This window comes from Myotis nattereri, assembly GCF_964212035.1.
Source record: "Myotis nattereri genome assembly, chromosome: X".
NCBI lineage: Eukaryota > Metazoa > Chordata > Mammalia > Chiroptera > Vespertilionidae > Myotis > Myotis nattereri.
The window spans coordinates 49,101,771-49,115,545 of record NC_138078.1 but is presented as its reverse complement, the minus strand read 5'-3'; the positions used below and the strand labels follow the sequence as shown (position 1 = coordinate 49,115,545).

The 13,775-nt window shown below is 53.8% G+C and overlaps 1 protein-coding gene across 3 annotated transcripts in view; it reads right to left on the bottom strand.

Annotated features, from left to right (window-relative positions):
* EFNB1 (ephrin B1) overlaps positions 1–11,388 on the bottom strand; it is a 93,645-nt gene extending 82,257 nt beyond the window's left edge. For 2 of the 3 annotated variants that reach the window (XM_081080830.1, XM_081080829.1), the window contains exons 1-4: positions 10,478–11,184; positions 1,343–1,620; positions 492–584; positions 157–285 (exon numbers count right to left, since the gene is read on the bottom strand). In XM_081080830.1, the coding sequence (XP_080936956.1) occupies positions 157–285; positions 492–584; positions 1,343–1,620; positions 10,478–10,605 (628 nt within the window). In that variant the 5' untranslated portion in view covers positions 10,606–11,184. Of the gene's footprint in view, positions 1–156; positions 286–491; positions 585–1,342; positions 1,621–10,477 lie in introns of all 3 variants that reach the window. The other variant, XM_081080831.1, reaches the window with a different exon arrangement.
* Positions 11,389–13,775: the final 2,387 nt, after the last annotated feature.

Sequence of the window (13,775 nt, the reverse complement as noted above, 5' to 3'; positions counted from 1 at the left end):
TGAGGAAGGGAAAGGGAGGGGAGGAACAGTTAAGGACACATGGAAGATTTCAGGCTGGGCCCCATCCTGCCTTTCTTCAGAGACAAGGTCTGAAAGGGCAGTGGCAATGGCTTCTGCCCTCTGGGTCCCAGAGTCTGGGAGACACCCATATATTACCATGCTTGCCGTCAGAATCACCCAGGGAGCCCCGACCACCGGGGGCCTGCGTGGCCATCTTGATAGTGTTGTCAGCCTCCTTGTTGTATGGGCTAGTAGTCAACTGCTCAGGTGTCACAGCATTGGGGTCTGTGGGTGGAGAGAGGACAGGTGAGGGGAAGGGACCCCACCAGCATGAGGGACTCATTCATCTAGGGTGGGCCAAGTATGGGCTGTATACCAGACCTCAGCTACTTTAACTCTACTGCCCCCTCCCCTACTCCCAACACACTCACATTCAGTCAGAGACATCTGTTGCAAAGGCCTAACTAGGGGCCATCAAACTGGGCACTCACCTTGCCCGACCTTCATGATGATCTTCATGGTGCGTGTGCGGCACACACCTCCCTCCCGGTTTTCCAGTCCCTCCAGGCTCCCATTGGATGTAGCTGCAGCAAGATGCCAGTGCCATCAGGGGGAGAGACAGGCCTGCCCACATTACCCAGAAACCCTAGTGCTGCTTTAGGACAGAACTGGGAGGTGGAGAGTAGCAAGGAGCCCCCATCTACCTGTGATCCTTTCAACTTCTTTCCCTCCCACAGGGACAGAATAGCAAGCCCTACCCCTGCCCAAGGGTGCTGATCATGACCAGGCCCTGGCCCTTCTTTCTCAGTGGACACTAAGATATGTCTTCTCATTTGGCAATGTTGCTCAGCAGCAAAACAATGAGACTGGCATTTTGAGGGAGGCTTCTACACAAACTGGAAGAAATCCTGGATTAGGGGGTCAGAAGAACTGGGTTAGAGTCCCAATCCCATCCCTAACTCCCTGTGTGACCTCGGGCAAAAAGTCCTTCCCCCTCTTGGGGTGGCAGTTTCCCATAAAGAGAAAAGCCAAACAGCTGGCTGATCCCAAAGAGCTTTGCTAACTCTTCCCTTCCCAAGATTGGATCTTAGGTGGGCAAAGAAAATAAGAGAGAGAACACCACAAATTGGAGAACTCTCCCACTCGAGCCAAGGAGAGCTGGCAGTGGGCCCTTGGTGAATATTAGGGGCAGAATTCCAAGGCCAGGCTGGGAGGAGAGCATGCCAGTCTTCAAAGAGGACCAGATCAGGCAGAGCCTTAAGTGTGTGCAGTCTCACTGCACTACTTAGAGGCAGCCATTGCTACAGAATAGGAGACACCCACATGATGGGCAGGGACTCACAGGTAATGTAATAATCATGGTGCTTCTTGAACTCCAGGCCCATGTAGTTGGGGCTGAACTCCTGGAACTTGATGGTGAAGCGGATTTCCTGCTCTGGCCGGTTGCAGGTGACCAGCACATTGGGGTCGAGCACAGTGCTGCAGGCGGCTGCCTGCTCAGGCCGAACCAGGTACAGCTTGTAGTACTCGTAGGGCCGCCCTGCTTCTGCTCGGGGACAGATTATGTCCAGCTTGTCTCCAATCTTTGGGTAGATCACCAGGCCCTTCCCACTCAGGAACCTGCTCAGAAGGGAAGAGAGGGTCAGCCTCAGGGTTGGGGCTTTCAGGCCATCTCCCAAGCCAGGGGAGCAAACAATGAGGGCTGGCTGGGTCTCCTGAGTGGGGATAGCAAGAAGAGGAATTCTGTATTTCCTCCATCATGTGGCTGGGAGTGAGGACAGAGAACCACATTGCCAACAGGGAGTGGAAGGGGTGGCCCATGGGGAAGGCTGCCAGGCTTTGACTGCTTGGCAGGGTGGGGCACTGCTTAGCTGGGGGAGCCCTTTGTCTTAATGTGGCATTTCCGCAGGGGGTTGACGTGGCTGATGGGCTGTGTACCAAGGTGTCAGGCCTGTGCTGCCTTGGAAGTGGCAGTCCAATCCTCCTCCCACCACCATCACACTCACATTCCTTCATAGCCACTGCTTCCACCTCCTCTGCACACATGCACATATATGTGTGTGTGCATGCGCACACACACACAAGCCTACACATGCTTTAGCCACTACCCCCTGCAGCTCCCAGCCAATGGCTGGGGAAACTCAACCTGCCTGGGACCCATACCTTCTCTCCCATCCTTGCTAATATTGGGCATGATGGGGAGATAGGAACAGGCATCTCCTGGAGCCCAGGGGTAATGGGCACAGTCTCTGGCCAGGTGCAGCTCCACACAGATCTCCCAACTCCCACTGCCCAGTGTCCTACCTGGATATATCTCATCCCCATCATGCAAGAGTCTGAATCCCCAAACTTGACCAGTCTCACTCCTAAGAACAGAGAGGAGAGGGGACCAAAGCAGAGACAATAGATCATATAATATAGGGCCCTTGGAACCTCCTTCATCTGTGCTCTAATTCCCCCACATCCACACTGCCTCTGCTCCAGATTCTGAGAGGAGATGGACAAATGCCATCTGAACTGGGTAGGTTTTCTACTCCAGAAGGCCAGACACTTGGGAATAGCAGGGGGAGGGCAGCTGCCCAGGGCCATCTATTCTCATCATTCTATCCTTGCCTAAGCACAAAGTAAAAAAGTGGTGTTCTCTTGGCCACATCTGAGCCTGGGCAGGCTGGAGATGGGAGCTAGGTAGTACTATGTAGGAGAAAGAAGACAGACTTTGAAATTAGACAGACAGGGCCTTTACTATTTCTGTAGCCTTGGATGTGCTACCTGTTCTTCCTGAGCTTCTGTTTCCTCCCTCATAAACTGGGGGTGGAAAGAGCCCTCCTCCCTAGGTGTCAGGCCTGTGCTGTCTTGGATGCAATGACATACTCAGAGCATCTAGCACACAGTAAGCACTCAACATGTTTAACTTCAAGAGTCAGGCAGCCAGATACTGACACCAAGTACCTATGAGCCCAGTCTTGTTTCCTGAATGGGTGGATAGGAAGAAAAGATGTGGCCCCATCATCAAAGACTTTACTGTCTGGTAGGGATCAGAAAAGTAAATGGCCCATGTTCCAGCAATAGACAGCACCAGGCTCATTCTCTCTCTCTCTCTCTCTCTCTCTCTCTCTCTCTCTCTCTCTCTATATATATATATATATATATATATATATATATATATATATATATATATATATATATGGGTAGTTCAAACAGCAAGGGCTGGAGGCAGTGAGTGGAAGCACAGCTCATGTGAAGTGGATCCTAGGTGACAAATAAGAAGACAACACACAGCAAGAGTGAAGAGCATTGACTTGGGATGGTGAACACACAATACAATAGACAGATGATATATTGTAGAATTGTACACTTAAAACCTATGTAATTTTATTAACCAATGTCATTCCAATAAATTCAATAAAATTAAAAATAATTAAAAATTTAAATTTAATTTAAAAAGAGTGAACAGCAGTGGCTGGGACACAAAACTCAGGTCAGTGAATGGCCCAGTGATTGGTAGAGGAAGAGGTGGAAAAGCTTAGCTGGGGCCAGACTAAAAAGCTTTGAGGTTCACAACCTGCACTGTGGGTTTCACCTCATTGGGGACAGACCTTCTAGCAGAATGACAATGAAGGGCTGAAGGCAGTACTTCAAGAGAACAAAGCTGACAGTGGAAGAGCATGGTTCTACTTTGTGAGGGTACTTTCCACAGTGGGGACTACAAAGTATGAAGTATGAGGGCTATCTGGGAGCTCTGTGTCCTAACCCCAGGGCGGAAAATGACAGCCAAGGAGGCGAGTAGGGGAACTAGACCAAGTAGATGAAGGACCTGAAGAAAGGCAGCCCTCTCTTCATGTCTAGTGAAGCTCTACCAAGCTGGGGCCTGCCATCTTGCTGTGCAGGATTGTAAAATCCATGAGGTCTCCCCCTTAGTACCTAACTTTATTGTACCCCAGAGGGCCAGAAAGGAAGTAGGCATGGGATGGGGGCACACATAAACATTTAAGAGAGAATGTCCCCATCCCATGTTCCATAAAAAGCCAAGAAGTTTCACCAAAGCCTCTATATTTCCCAAGGTATTTTTCACTTTCCAATCCTCACAATGGTTCCATCCAGACAGCAGGATTAGACAACTTCTAACACCTTAGAGCCACAAGGAAGCTTAGACCCACTGAGCCCAGGCTCCCCATGTGAAGCTATGATAAGATGAACGTTATCATTGAAGGGAGATACTCAGAGCCAACCGGGACTTAGATGCTTAGTCCCTAGAGCATCTAAGACAGGGGTCCTCAAACTACGGCCCGCGGGCCACATGCAAATACAAATATTGTATTTGTTCCCGTTTTGTTTTTTTACTTCAAAATAAGATATGTGCAGTGTGCATAGGAATTTGTTCATAGTTTTTTTTTTTAAACTATAGTGCGGCCCTCCAACGGTCTGAGGGACAGTGAACTGGCCCCCTGTTTAAAAAGTTTGAGGACCCTGATCTAAGAAAACCTTGTACAGCTGCACCTCAACAAGACCCTACCTGTAGGTGACAGCATTGAGGGCATGCAAGGGGGTACAGGCCAGCTCAGCTTTCTAATAATCTGGCCCTGGCTTACTCACCAGGGTGTCCTGTCTGCCCTGAGCATAGTCTTCCATTGCCACTCAAGATCTGGAGCCCTGGAATTGGAACACAGGGCTTCCAGCTAACTGGAACCCAAAGACATGGAGGAAACAGATGTCTACATAGTGGGTGGGGGCAGGAGAAGAAGAGAGGACTATTGCCCCCAATACCCCTCAGACTCTCTTCAACCTCAGTGAACAGAGTTAATAAATATTCATAAGTTCATTTGCATAGCAGCTGGCAAAGGGAAAGGTACCTTCCCCTAAAATGCAGAAGGGAGAGGAGCCTGAGGAGACCTGTCTTCCTTGACTCTGAGCTCCCATCACTGGAAAAACTGATTCTTGGTCTATGAGAGGCCCAAGAAAGTAGCAAGGGCCCACAAGGATTGGGTATGTAGCCTGTGAGAGAGTGAGGTTATGAAGCCATGTACAACACTAGTCACATTGTACAGGGGAACCCTGAAAGTCTTGTCTCATACTCACCAGGTTAGGAATAGGGACAGGAGAGGAGGAGGAAGAGATTGTCCCCAAGTTAAAGTCTTTATCCTCTGCTTTTCAAAAACCACTACTGCCCCCACTATCAAGTCAAGCTTTCCTGCCTGGGGCCACCCCCAGACAAAGCCCTTTTCTGGAAACTAAGGGGATTGACATGGCCCAGCAGGAAGCCTGAAGCAGGTTGTCATGGTAACCCCTGAGGCCTTCCCTCCTTAGCATCTGATAGCCCCTGGGTCCCATGGAGCCACCCCAAGGAGTAAAAGGACTTGGGGATCACAGTCTGAGCAGTTCAGTTCCTGCCTTGGGGCCTGCCTTTTCCCCTGCATCCTAGTCCATGTCTCTACCACAGCCTTCCCACCAATGACAGCTTAAAAAGAACTCTGGATAGGAGAAGCCTCAAGGATCTAGGTAGTAGCCTCCAAGGCCCTGGACTGATCAGAGGCTAACTGGCCCCTGCTTCTTTTGTCCAGCTGAACCCCTCTCCACTCATACACATACAATGTCCAGTGGGGAGAGTTTGCAGTGTGGGGTTATGCCCAGAAAGCTTGCCCATGTTTGACCAAATCTACACTTCTTTTCTCCTCATCATTACCTCAAGCTCTAGGAACTTGTGGTCAGAGAGTGGCCAAAGGGAGAGCCTGGTTCAAGGCCATGCTAGTCCAAGTTTAGTAGAAAGACTAGCCACAGTCTTGACTGGGTGACCCCAGCACCACCGCGCCTGCACCCCCCAGGGTGGTAGGACCAGTGGAGGACAGAACCCAAGCCAGAGCTCAAGTCAGCTCTCATCCCAGCAAGGGTGGGGAGCCCCCAAATTAAAGGCTCCTCTTTCACTCCCCCAGCTCCACCCAGCCCCTGAGGCAGCAGGAGCAGGCCTGGCATGTCCCAGCAGTGCCCGCCCAGGAGTGGGTGGGCAGGAACAGCAGCTGGGTCCTGGCACATGCACAGCACTGTCGGAGACAGGGAAGCCAGGAGAGTCCCAGAGAAGGCCACCTCCACACCCACACTGGACTGTGACCTCCTATCTGCCCCATCTGGCCAATGCTAGGGTTCACTGGGGGCTTAACCTTCCCTTCTTCATTGTCTGCTTTCTGTGGAGTCCCTGAGAGGAAGATTCCTGGACTAGAGAGGAAGCAACAGTGCTGTTCAGAGCTCAGGAGGGAGAGTGCCAGGTAGTGAGTTGGCTGTCTCTAGTTCAGGTCACATGAGCAGGCTGCCCTCAGAGGCAGGCCCAGCAAAGTCAAATGAGAAAGTCAGAGCACTGCTCATCCCACACAGGCAGGGCCTGAATCACAAGGACAGATGCACCCACACCTGTGAGATGAGAGGGGAACCCAGAGAGGCAGGGAGCCAGTGCCTCTTCCCAAACTTCACCTTGAATTCCCATTTCTCGTAGAGTCCATGGCAGCAGAATGGCATGGACAAAATGGCACACAGCACAGCTCTACTTTTACAGGCTTACTGACTGACTGTAGACAAGTCACTTCCCTTTTCTAGGTGTATGCCTCCTCATCTTGGAAATGGTTATGGTTCCAACTTCCCAGGGCTGTTGGGAACATCCAATGAGCTCACATATAAGGACACTTGTGAGCAGCAAGGTGCTGCCTAACTGTTAGCATACCAAGAACAGTGCTATTTAGAAGTCAGAAGCTTAAGGTGCTGGCTGTTAGCACCCCCACCCAAAATGAGTACCAGATGAACACACCCAGGAGGGGCTTCTGTGGGCACAGGGTAAGGAACCCCAAATGTGGCTGGTGAGCATTCCCCCACCTCATCTCCCCTATCACAGGGTGAACCTCCCCCAAACCTGGTATTCCCATGGCAACCAGCAGCCTCCTGGCTGGCCACCCTTTCTCTAGTCCCAACCCCCAAAAATCATGATGCACAATACTACCCTGGGCCCGCCCATCATCAGCCACTGAGCTGGTGAGGCAATGGAGAGCCTGAGGGGAGAAAGGGAACCCTTGATTCAGCCCCCACCCCAGCCTCACAGGCCCTTCTAGCCTTGGCCTGGCTGCACAGGGCGGGGGTGGAGAGGGAGAGTAACAGGGAACTCAATGAGCTGGGTTCCCATCACTCTCAGGCCCCCACCTATGGCCAATCAGCCACAGAGTAGAGGAGGTCAGGACCCTAGCCGCCCTGGCGAGGGGCCCCATAAGCTGGCCTCCCCAGGTCTGTGAGCTGAAACAGCTGTGAGGGGGCTGGGAACAACACTTTGGCTTGTAGCGGGCAAGCCTGGGTTGGGGTCTGCAGCTGCCCCCACCCATGCTAAATGGAGTCAAAGGGTCCCGGATGCCAAGCTGAACCCCCACCCCCACCCCCTTGTAGAGAAGGTGTAATGTGATCTTAGGCACATTCCCACTCCCTGGAGGTGGGGGAACCTGAGTGGGGGGCAAGAAGGGGTCAGAACGGGACTGAGAGACTGAACTGCAGCAGCTGGACTTGCCTGAGGACTCAAATGTGAGGTTTGCCGGCTGCCCCAAGCTCTCAGGAGAGGAGGCTGGGGGAGGGGGCGACCCTAGGACCTTCCATCACAGCTCTTCAGCCAAGTGCATGCGCACACTCTGGTTCCTCCCAGCCTCTAGTGGGACCAACCTCCCCCTCCCCACCCTGCACTCCTCAGACAAAGCGGACAAGAGAGGCCAAGGAGGCAGTAGCTCTTGCCACCCAGGGTCTACCACACTGGGAAGCCCCAGTGCCAATTTGGGAAAGAGGCTGGGAGTCTTGAACTGGCCCTTCCAGCTCCCCTCTGACGGTCAGGACTGGGGTGTGCCCTGGAACCTGCAAACATACCTCTGGCCCCACCACTTCTTTATTTTGATATTTTTCCCAAGGAGGAAGCAATTAAGCAGGGTTTATAAGCACTGGGAGATGTGTGTGTGTGTGGGGGGGGGGGGGGACGTTGCCAGCTCCTGACAGGGCTGAGGAGACAGACCAAAAGCCAGGAAGAAGAAGGGAGGGAAGAGAGAAAATGAGCCTGTGAGGGAGCACGGGCATGTGCGAGAAACAAAAGGACTTGAGAAAAAGAGGCAGAGAGTGACTAAGAGTGAGAGGGAGTGTGAGAAAGAGGGAGAGCTGAGGAGCCTGGCTAGAGAGGGAAGGTGAGTGCAGATCAGAGAAGGCCAACCAACAGGGACCTGAGAGGGAGAACCAGAAGCAAAGAGGGAGATGGACAGAGGGAGACTGTTCATTTGAAAGGCTGTGGCAGCCTAAGGTTGGGTGCAGAGGCAAAAGTAGCCCCCAGAGCTCCAGTGGAGCTGAGGGTAGTGCCTCCCTCCTGTCTTCTTGCCCACCCCCATGGTGGCTGCAGACCCCTGAGAGGAGATGGAAGGGGGGCGGGGGGCACACAGGGGTACCAGAACCAGTCCCCAACCATTCCCAAAACCTGCTCAATTATAGAGTAGAATTCATGCAGGTCCTACTGAATCCTCAGTCATCACCTGTCCCCCTTCCCCCCCACACACACACAGAATGCCTGCACTCAGCCTGAAGTGGATGTAGGGGTGTCAGACCTCAAAAACCTGCAAACCAGTCCAGAGCACTAAAAACTCAAAACACAAAAAGGGAGAAACTCAGAGAAATCCTGTTTCTCCCAGCTCCCCCCACCCCACCACCTCAACTCTGCAGGAGGGCTCCCTTCCAGCTGTGGAGCTGCATGCTATCTCTGGTTAGAGACCTGAGAGAGCAATTAGGTCACTCCCATGAGCCCCTATGATGGGCTACCCCAGGCGTCTTTCAGCTCTCCTGGCTCAAGAGGGAGCATTTCCAGCCTCTACCCTTAAGGGGGAGAACTGGACACTTTACAACCTTTCTTTCTAGGCTCAGCAGCCCAGGGCCCCCAGACCACTTTAAGTGCCTACTGTTAGTAGAGCGCTGTGCCTGATATGGCTTTGGGTATGGGAGAAATTCTTGCTACTCCTTTTCCAAGACCAAGACAGAGCCCTCCATCCTGACCCTGGTTTAGCTACCCCGTTGAACAGTAAATAGGACCCTACCTTAACCCAAGGAGAAGAGAACTAAAGAAGCTGTCTTCTCCCACTCCAAGGCTCAGATGTCCCTGGGACCTAAGATTCTGAGGCCTACAGGAGCCCAGGAAGTTAGCAGGGAGCCCAGGACAGTGGATAAGAAAAGATTTCAGATATAGGAATGGGAGAGCACCGACAGGGCAGGCCAAGGCCCTCCACTTTCCCACTAAGTCCAAGCCCTCCCCACTTTCCCACTAAGTGGGGGGTGTCTGCACACTGCGGGGACCTCAAGAAAACAGGAAGGAAGAGCAATTTTGACCCTAAGTTCCAACCTGAGTCCTGGATGCCAAAGGAGAAAAAGGTCCAGAGGTCACCACACAGCCCCATTCACTCCCTACTAACAGCCCAGAAACCAGTGAGCCACCGCCCAGAAAGGTGTGTGTGTTGCTGGGGGGGGGGGGGGGGGATTATAAAGGGGAAGGAGGAGGGGGAAAAAAGAAAGGATCTCCTCTACATAGCTGCCTCCCCAACCCCTTGGGGGACAGCTAAGCACAGCTTCCCAGTCTGAGGGACATAGGGTGGGGGCGAAGGGACCGCCTGGGCAGGAATCCTTCAAATCCTTCACTCCCCTCCCTCTTCCCTCCCAGGCTGAGCGCCCCCCCCCCTTCTCCCTGGTGCCCTGGAATCTCTGCCACCGGATCCCCTGGAACCCCCCGCCTCACGGGCGCTGGGTTGAACCCCCCCCCCCCACCCACAAACCGCTCTTCCACTCCGCCCCTCTCCACCCGCCGCCTTTGTGCGCCTGGAAGCAGCGCCCGCCCTTCCAAGGCCCGGCAGGGAGAAAAGGGGGGCTAGAAGAAACAGCAAAACGTAAAGCTAGGGAGGCAAACCAGGGAAGAAAGAGAAATGAAAATGGGAGAAGCCCGAATTGGTATAGGGGCGCCGCCCCCCCCCCCCCCAAGCGAGAGTCCCGCGCCTAGGTCCCTTCATAGCTAAACAAACGAGGAACCAATGTTTTGGCCTCATCCCCAGCCCAGGTCAAAGTCGCCCCCCACCCCTATGCTCTGTGCTCTGGGCGAAAACCGCCACGTTCTCAGGGGCCCCAGAAGGGGCTGCCTTCTCCCCCCACCACCCAGCTCTGTAGTGCGCTACAGAGCGCCTGCACTCCCAGCTCCCCCTGGAGTGACCATCTCGACTTGATCTGGGAGGTATGAAGGAGAGGGCCCACAAGCTGCGGGGTCACAACACAGACAAGTGCCCCCACCTCAACCCGCCGCACCCTGCCCTGCCCGTCCGCAGAAAAACACACTCGAAAAAGCCAGAGACAAAATGGGGCGCCGCTCTTCTTCCAAACATTTCCCCACTTGCACTCAGCCTCACCCGGAGGGAGTGCCTCCCACCCCAGGGAGTAGAGAAGATTTACTCACTTGGGGTTGAGGGAACTCCAGGACACAGGCTCCAGGTTCTTGGCCAGTGGCGTGGCAAGCCGGCACAGCGCCAACACGACCATCGCCACAAGCCACTTTCCGAGCCAACGCTGCCCGGGCCGGGCCATCTTCCCGGGGGGCAGGCTGCAGTTCCGGATCTCCTGGCGCCTCCTCAGCAAAGCTGGCCTCGTCTTGCCGCCGTGCCGCGCTGCGCTCTGAAACGCTCAGGCTCCCATCCTCCCCGGCCACCAGCCTTGAAGTGCTCCCCTCCCGCAGGCTTCGGTGCCGCTCTTCTTCTCCCGGCCGGCCAGGAGGACTCACTGGGCAGTCGCCCCCAACCTGGGCACAGGCTGGGGCCTCCGAGGGCTCGTTCCCCTGACCTCTCCTCCGCACCAGACGCGACAGGGGCTCGGCGCCCCCGGGTGCACCCGCCTGATTCCTCTCTGCTTTCCGAGATTGTTTGGGACTGCGTACCCTTTCCCCTACAGGGTCTCCCCGCTGGGGATTCGGTGGCCGCCCCGACACCTCGACTGTCCCGGGATCGGCAACCCTCGGAAGATGTGGGCTTCTCCTTACAATCGGAGCGCGGTTCGGGAGCTCCCACCTGGCTCGCCCTGACACAAGTTCCGTTCCTCCAGGCCACACTGGGACTCCGGGCTCCGCGCCCCCCGACAGCTTCTACTTCAACGCTGGCCCCGGTCAGTGCACTTAAAAGAGAGGGGAGATGCGGCTGAGCGAGCTAGTCCCATCAGTTTGTGCTTCTGAAGCCTCGCAGGGTCGCCGAGTCCTAGCTCCCCTGCGATTGCGCCCGAGGGTCTTCGGCCAATACTAGCCTCACACACCTCGCACTGCGGTCCAGCACGCATAGACTCCCTCCGCGGCTGCTAAGCTGTCTACTCCCGTGCTCACACGAAAGCAAGGCCAACCCTACTGCTCTTAGCCAATAGCAACCTCCGTTTCAGGGTCCTTGCCCCTTACCACGCCCCCGAACAGGAAGGGGCGGGGCTTCAGGGAGCTGTTAAGGACGCCGCGCTCTCATGGCACCAATCTGAGTGTGTGGCTCGTGCGGTTAAGGGTGGGTCCCGCCTAGTCCTGTTCCCAGAGCGCTCACCCGTGGGAAGTTGGCGCTCCTCTACAGCTGTCGGCTTCCTCTCCTCCCCGCGCGTCTGGTCAACACTCAGACCCACTGTCCTAAACCACACAGGCCCTGTCACAAGTATCCCGAGAAAGTAGTACTTCCATTCTCTTTTATATACACACGAGCCCTGAAGTCCTGCTCTCTGTGGCAAGGATAGCCTGTTTGCTCCAAGGCCAGCCTCCCGTATAACTCTGGTGGCCATTCCTCCTTTCGCCCTTTCAATGAAATGTCTGCTTGTACATTGACCCAGAGACCTGTACATACAAACAGATAGTGGTGGGTAGTGGGGATTCAGATGGGTTAAGTACGGGATTCCCGGTGTGGGGGTGAGTTTTTAACCCCTAGGTACTAGGCCTTCGGAATTTTAGATTTGGAGGAGAGCCACAGGAGCACAGATTTAGAGTCAGGCCCTGTCAGAAGGCGCAGGCAAGGCCTCGAGTAGCCAGCAGGGATAAGAGGGCACCTCCATAAAGACAGACACCTTAAAGGCAAAGAAGAAAGGCGCAGGGCAGGCCCCTTTTCAAAAAGCAAAAGAGGGCGTTCAGAACTCGCAGACACCGGACTCCAGCCTCTCCCGGCCTGCCATCTGGGTCTTTGTCTCCCAGCCCTACCCCATTCTCCCAGCCCCTCCTCGCTTCCTTGCTTCTAACTTTGGCTCCATCCCACAGCTTGGCCCTCCCGGTCCAACCCGCTTGCCCTGGTAAGATCCCAACAGACACACCCACGTGCTAATATCTCCCCCTACTGGTCTTTCATAGTACTGCGGGCACCTGGGACAAATGACGCTCTCACTGAACTGGAGAGTGGCACACACAAGCTTGGCACAAGCACTTAAACACAAGACCTGGAACAGATATCAAAAACCACGCCCGAGTGTAAGGAATAAGAGAAAGCACAGTAAAAAATGTGGATTTGGGATTGCCAAGAATATGAAGTCCCCTTACTGTTTCTTTATGGAAATAATTAAGTGAGGAACCATTTGAGACACCAAAGTGCTCTACCATTTATACAGTTTCATTCCTTTATCTCATTTAAGTAGGAGGCTGAGCTATTGAGTTTCTCACTGGATTCTCTTATTATCTCTGGCTGTAGAGAGAGCCTCTGTTTGGGGGAAAATAAAAAGAAGCAGGACCCCTCCTACTCTCAGGGACAGGGCATCCAGAGTGAGAGGGATCTGGGTAGACAGGGAGGAGGAGGAGTTATCTAGAGTCTCTCAGATCCCAGCTGGGCCCCTTTTTGGAGTATGAGCAAGGAGAGATGAGAATAAGATGCAAGGGCACCCCAAACTCAAGCTTGGAAACAAAGATCACCCCCCCTCCCCTCTGCAAGTGCATGGCAGAACATCAAAACCTGAGTATGGAAAGCAGCCTGCCTCATACTGGGTACCTATTCTGTGCCAATAACTGTGGTAGGTGAATTTCCTTTTGCAATCCTTTGAGATGAGTTTCATTATCCCCATTTTACGTAAATGGGAAACTAAGGCTCAGGGAGGAGAAGTGACTCATCTGAGGTCACCTAGCTACTCGGTAGTGTAAGAAGGATTTGACCCAAGAGTTAGCTGTCTCCAAAGCCCATGCCCATTCCCCTCTAATGTGACTTGACACATTTCCAGCCCCCTCTGGCTTACATCCTTGCTTAATTCATTCCTGTTTAAAAGCTGGTTCATGCCTGGAAAGCAGCAGCCTTCAGGATGGCCAGGACCCTACTCTTCACTCATAGTCCTCTAAGAGATTACTAGGCCTAGGAAGGTTCAACTGTGTCCCTGGCCACATCCCCAAAGGCCCAGCTAAACCCAGAACCAACCAGTCTTGGATTCCACTTTCCACCTTCTGAGTGCCCCTTGGGAGGAAGGCAAACCCAAAATCAGGTGTGGGATGATGGAGATGAGGCTCCTCTGCTATGCTGCGAAAACCTGGGAATTCAGAAGCAATTCCTGAGTGTGCCAACACCTAATCCTGGGTGGGGAGGGCAGTAGAGGAAAGAAGAGATACCTCTTTATGTCTAGGCCCGCTCCACACACTACTCACTTCTAGTCATAGCACACAATTTCCATCTGGGGAGCAGGGCTGGGACTACTCCCTGTCCCATTGGAAGCTGGTGACTCTGGGCCCCCACCTTCTGTCCCACACCAGCGGGGCCTCAAAAGTAGTGATTCACGCC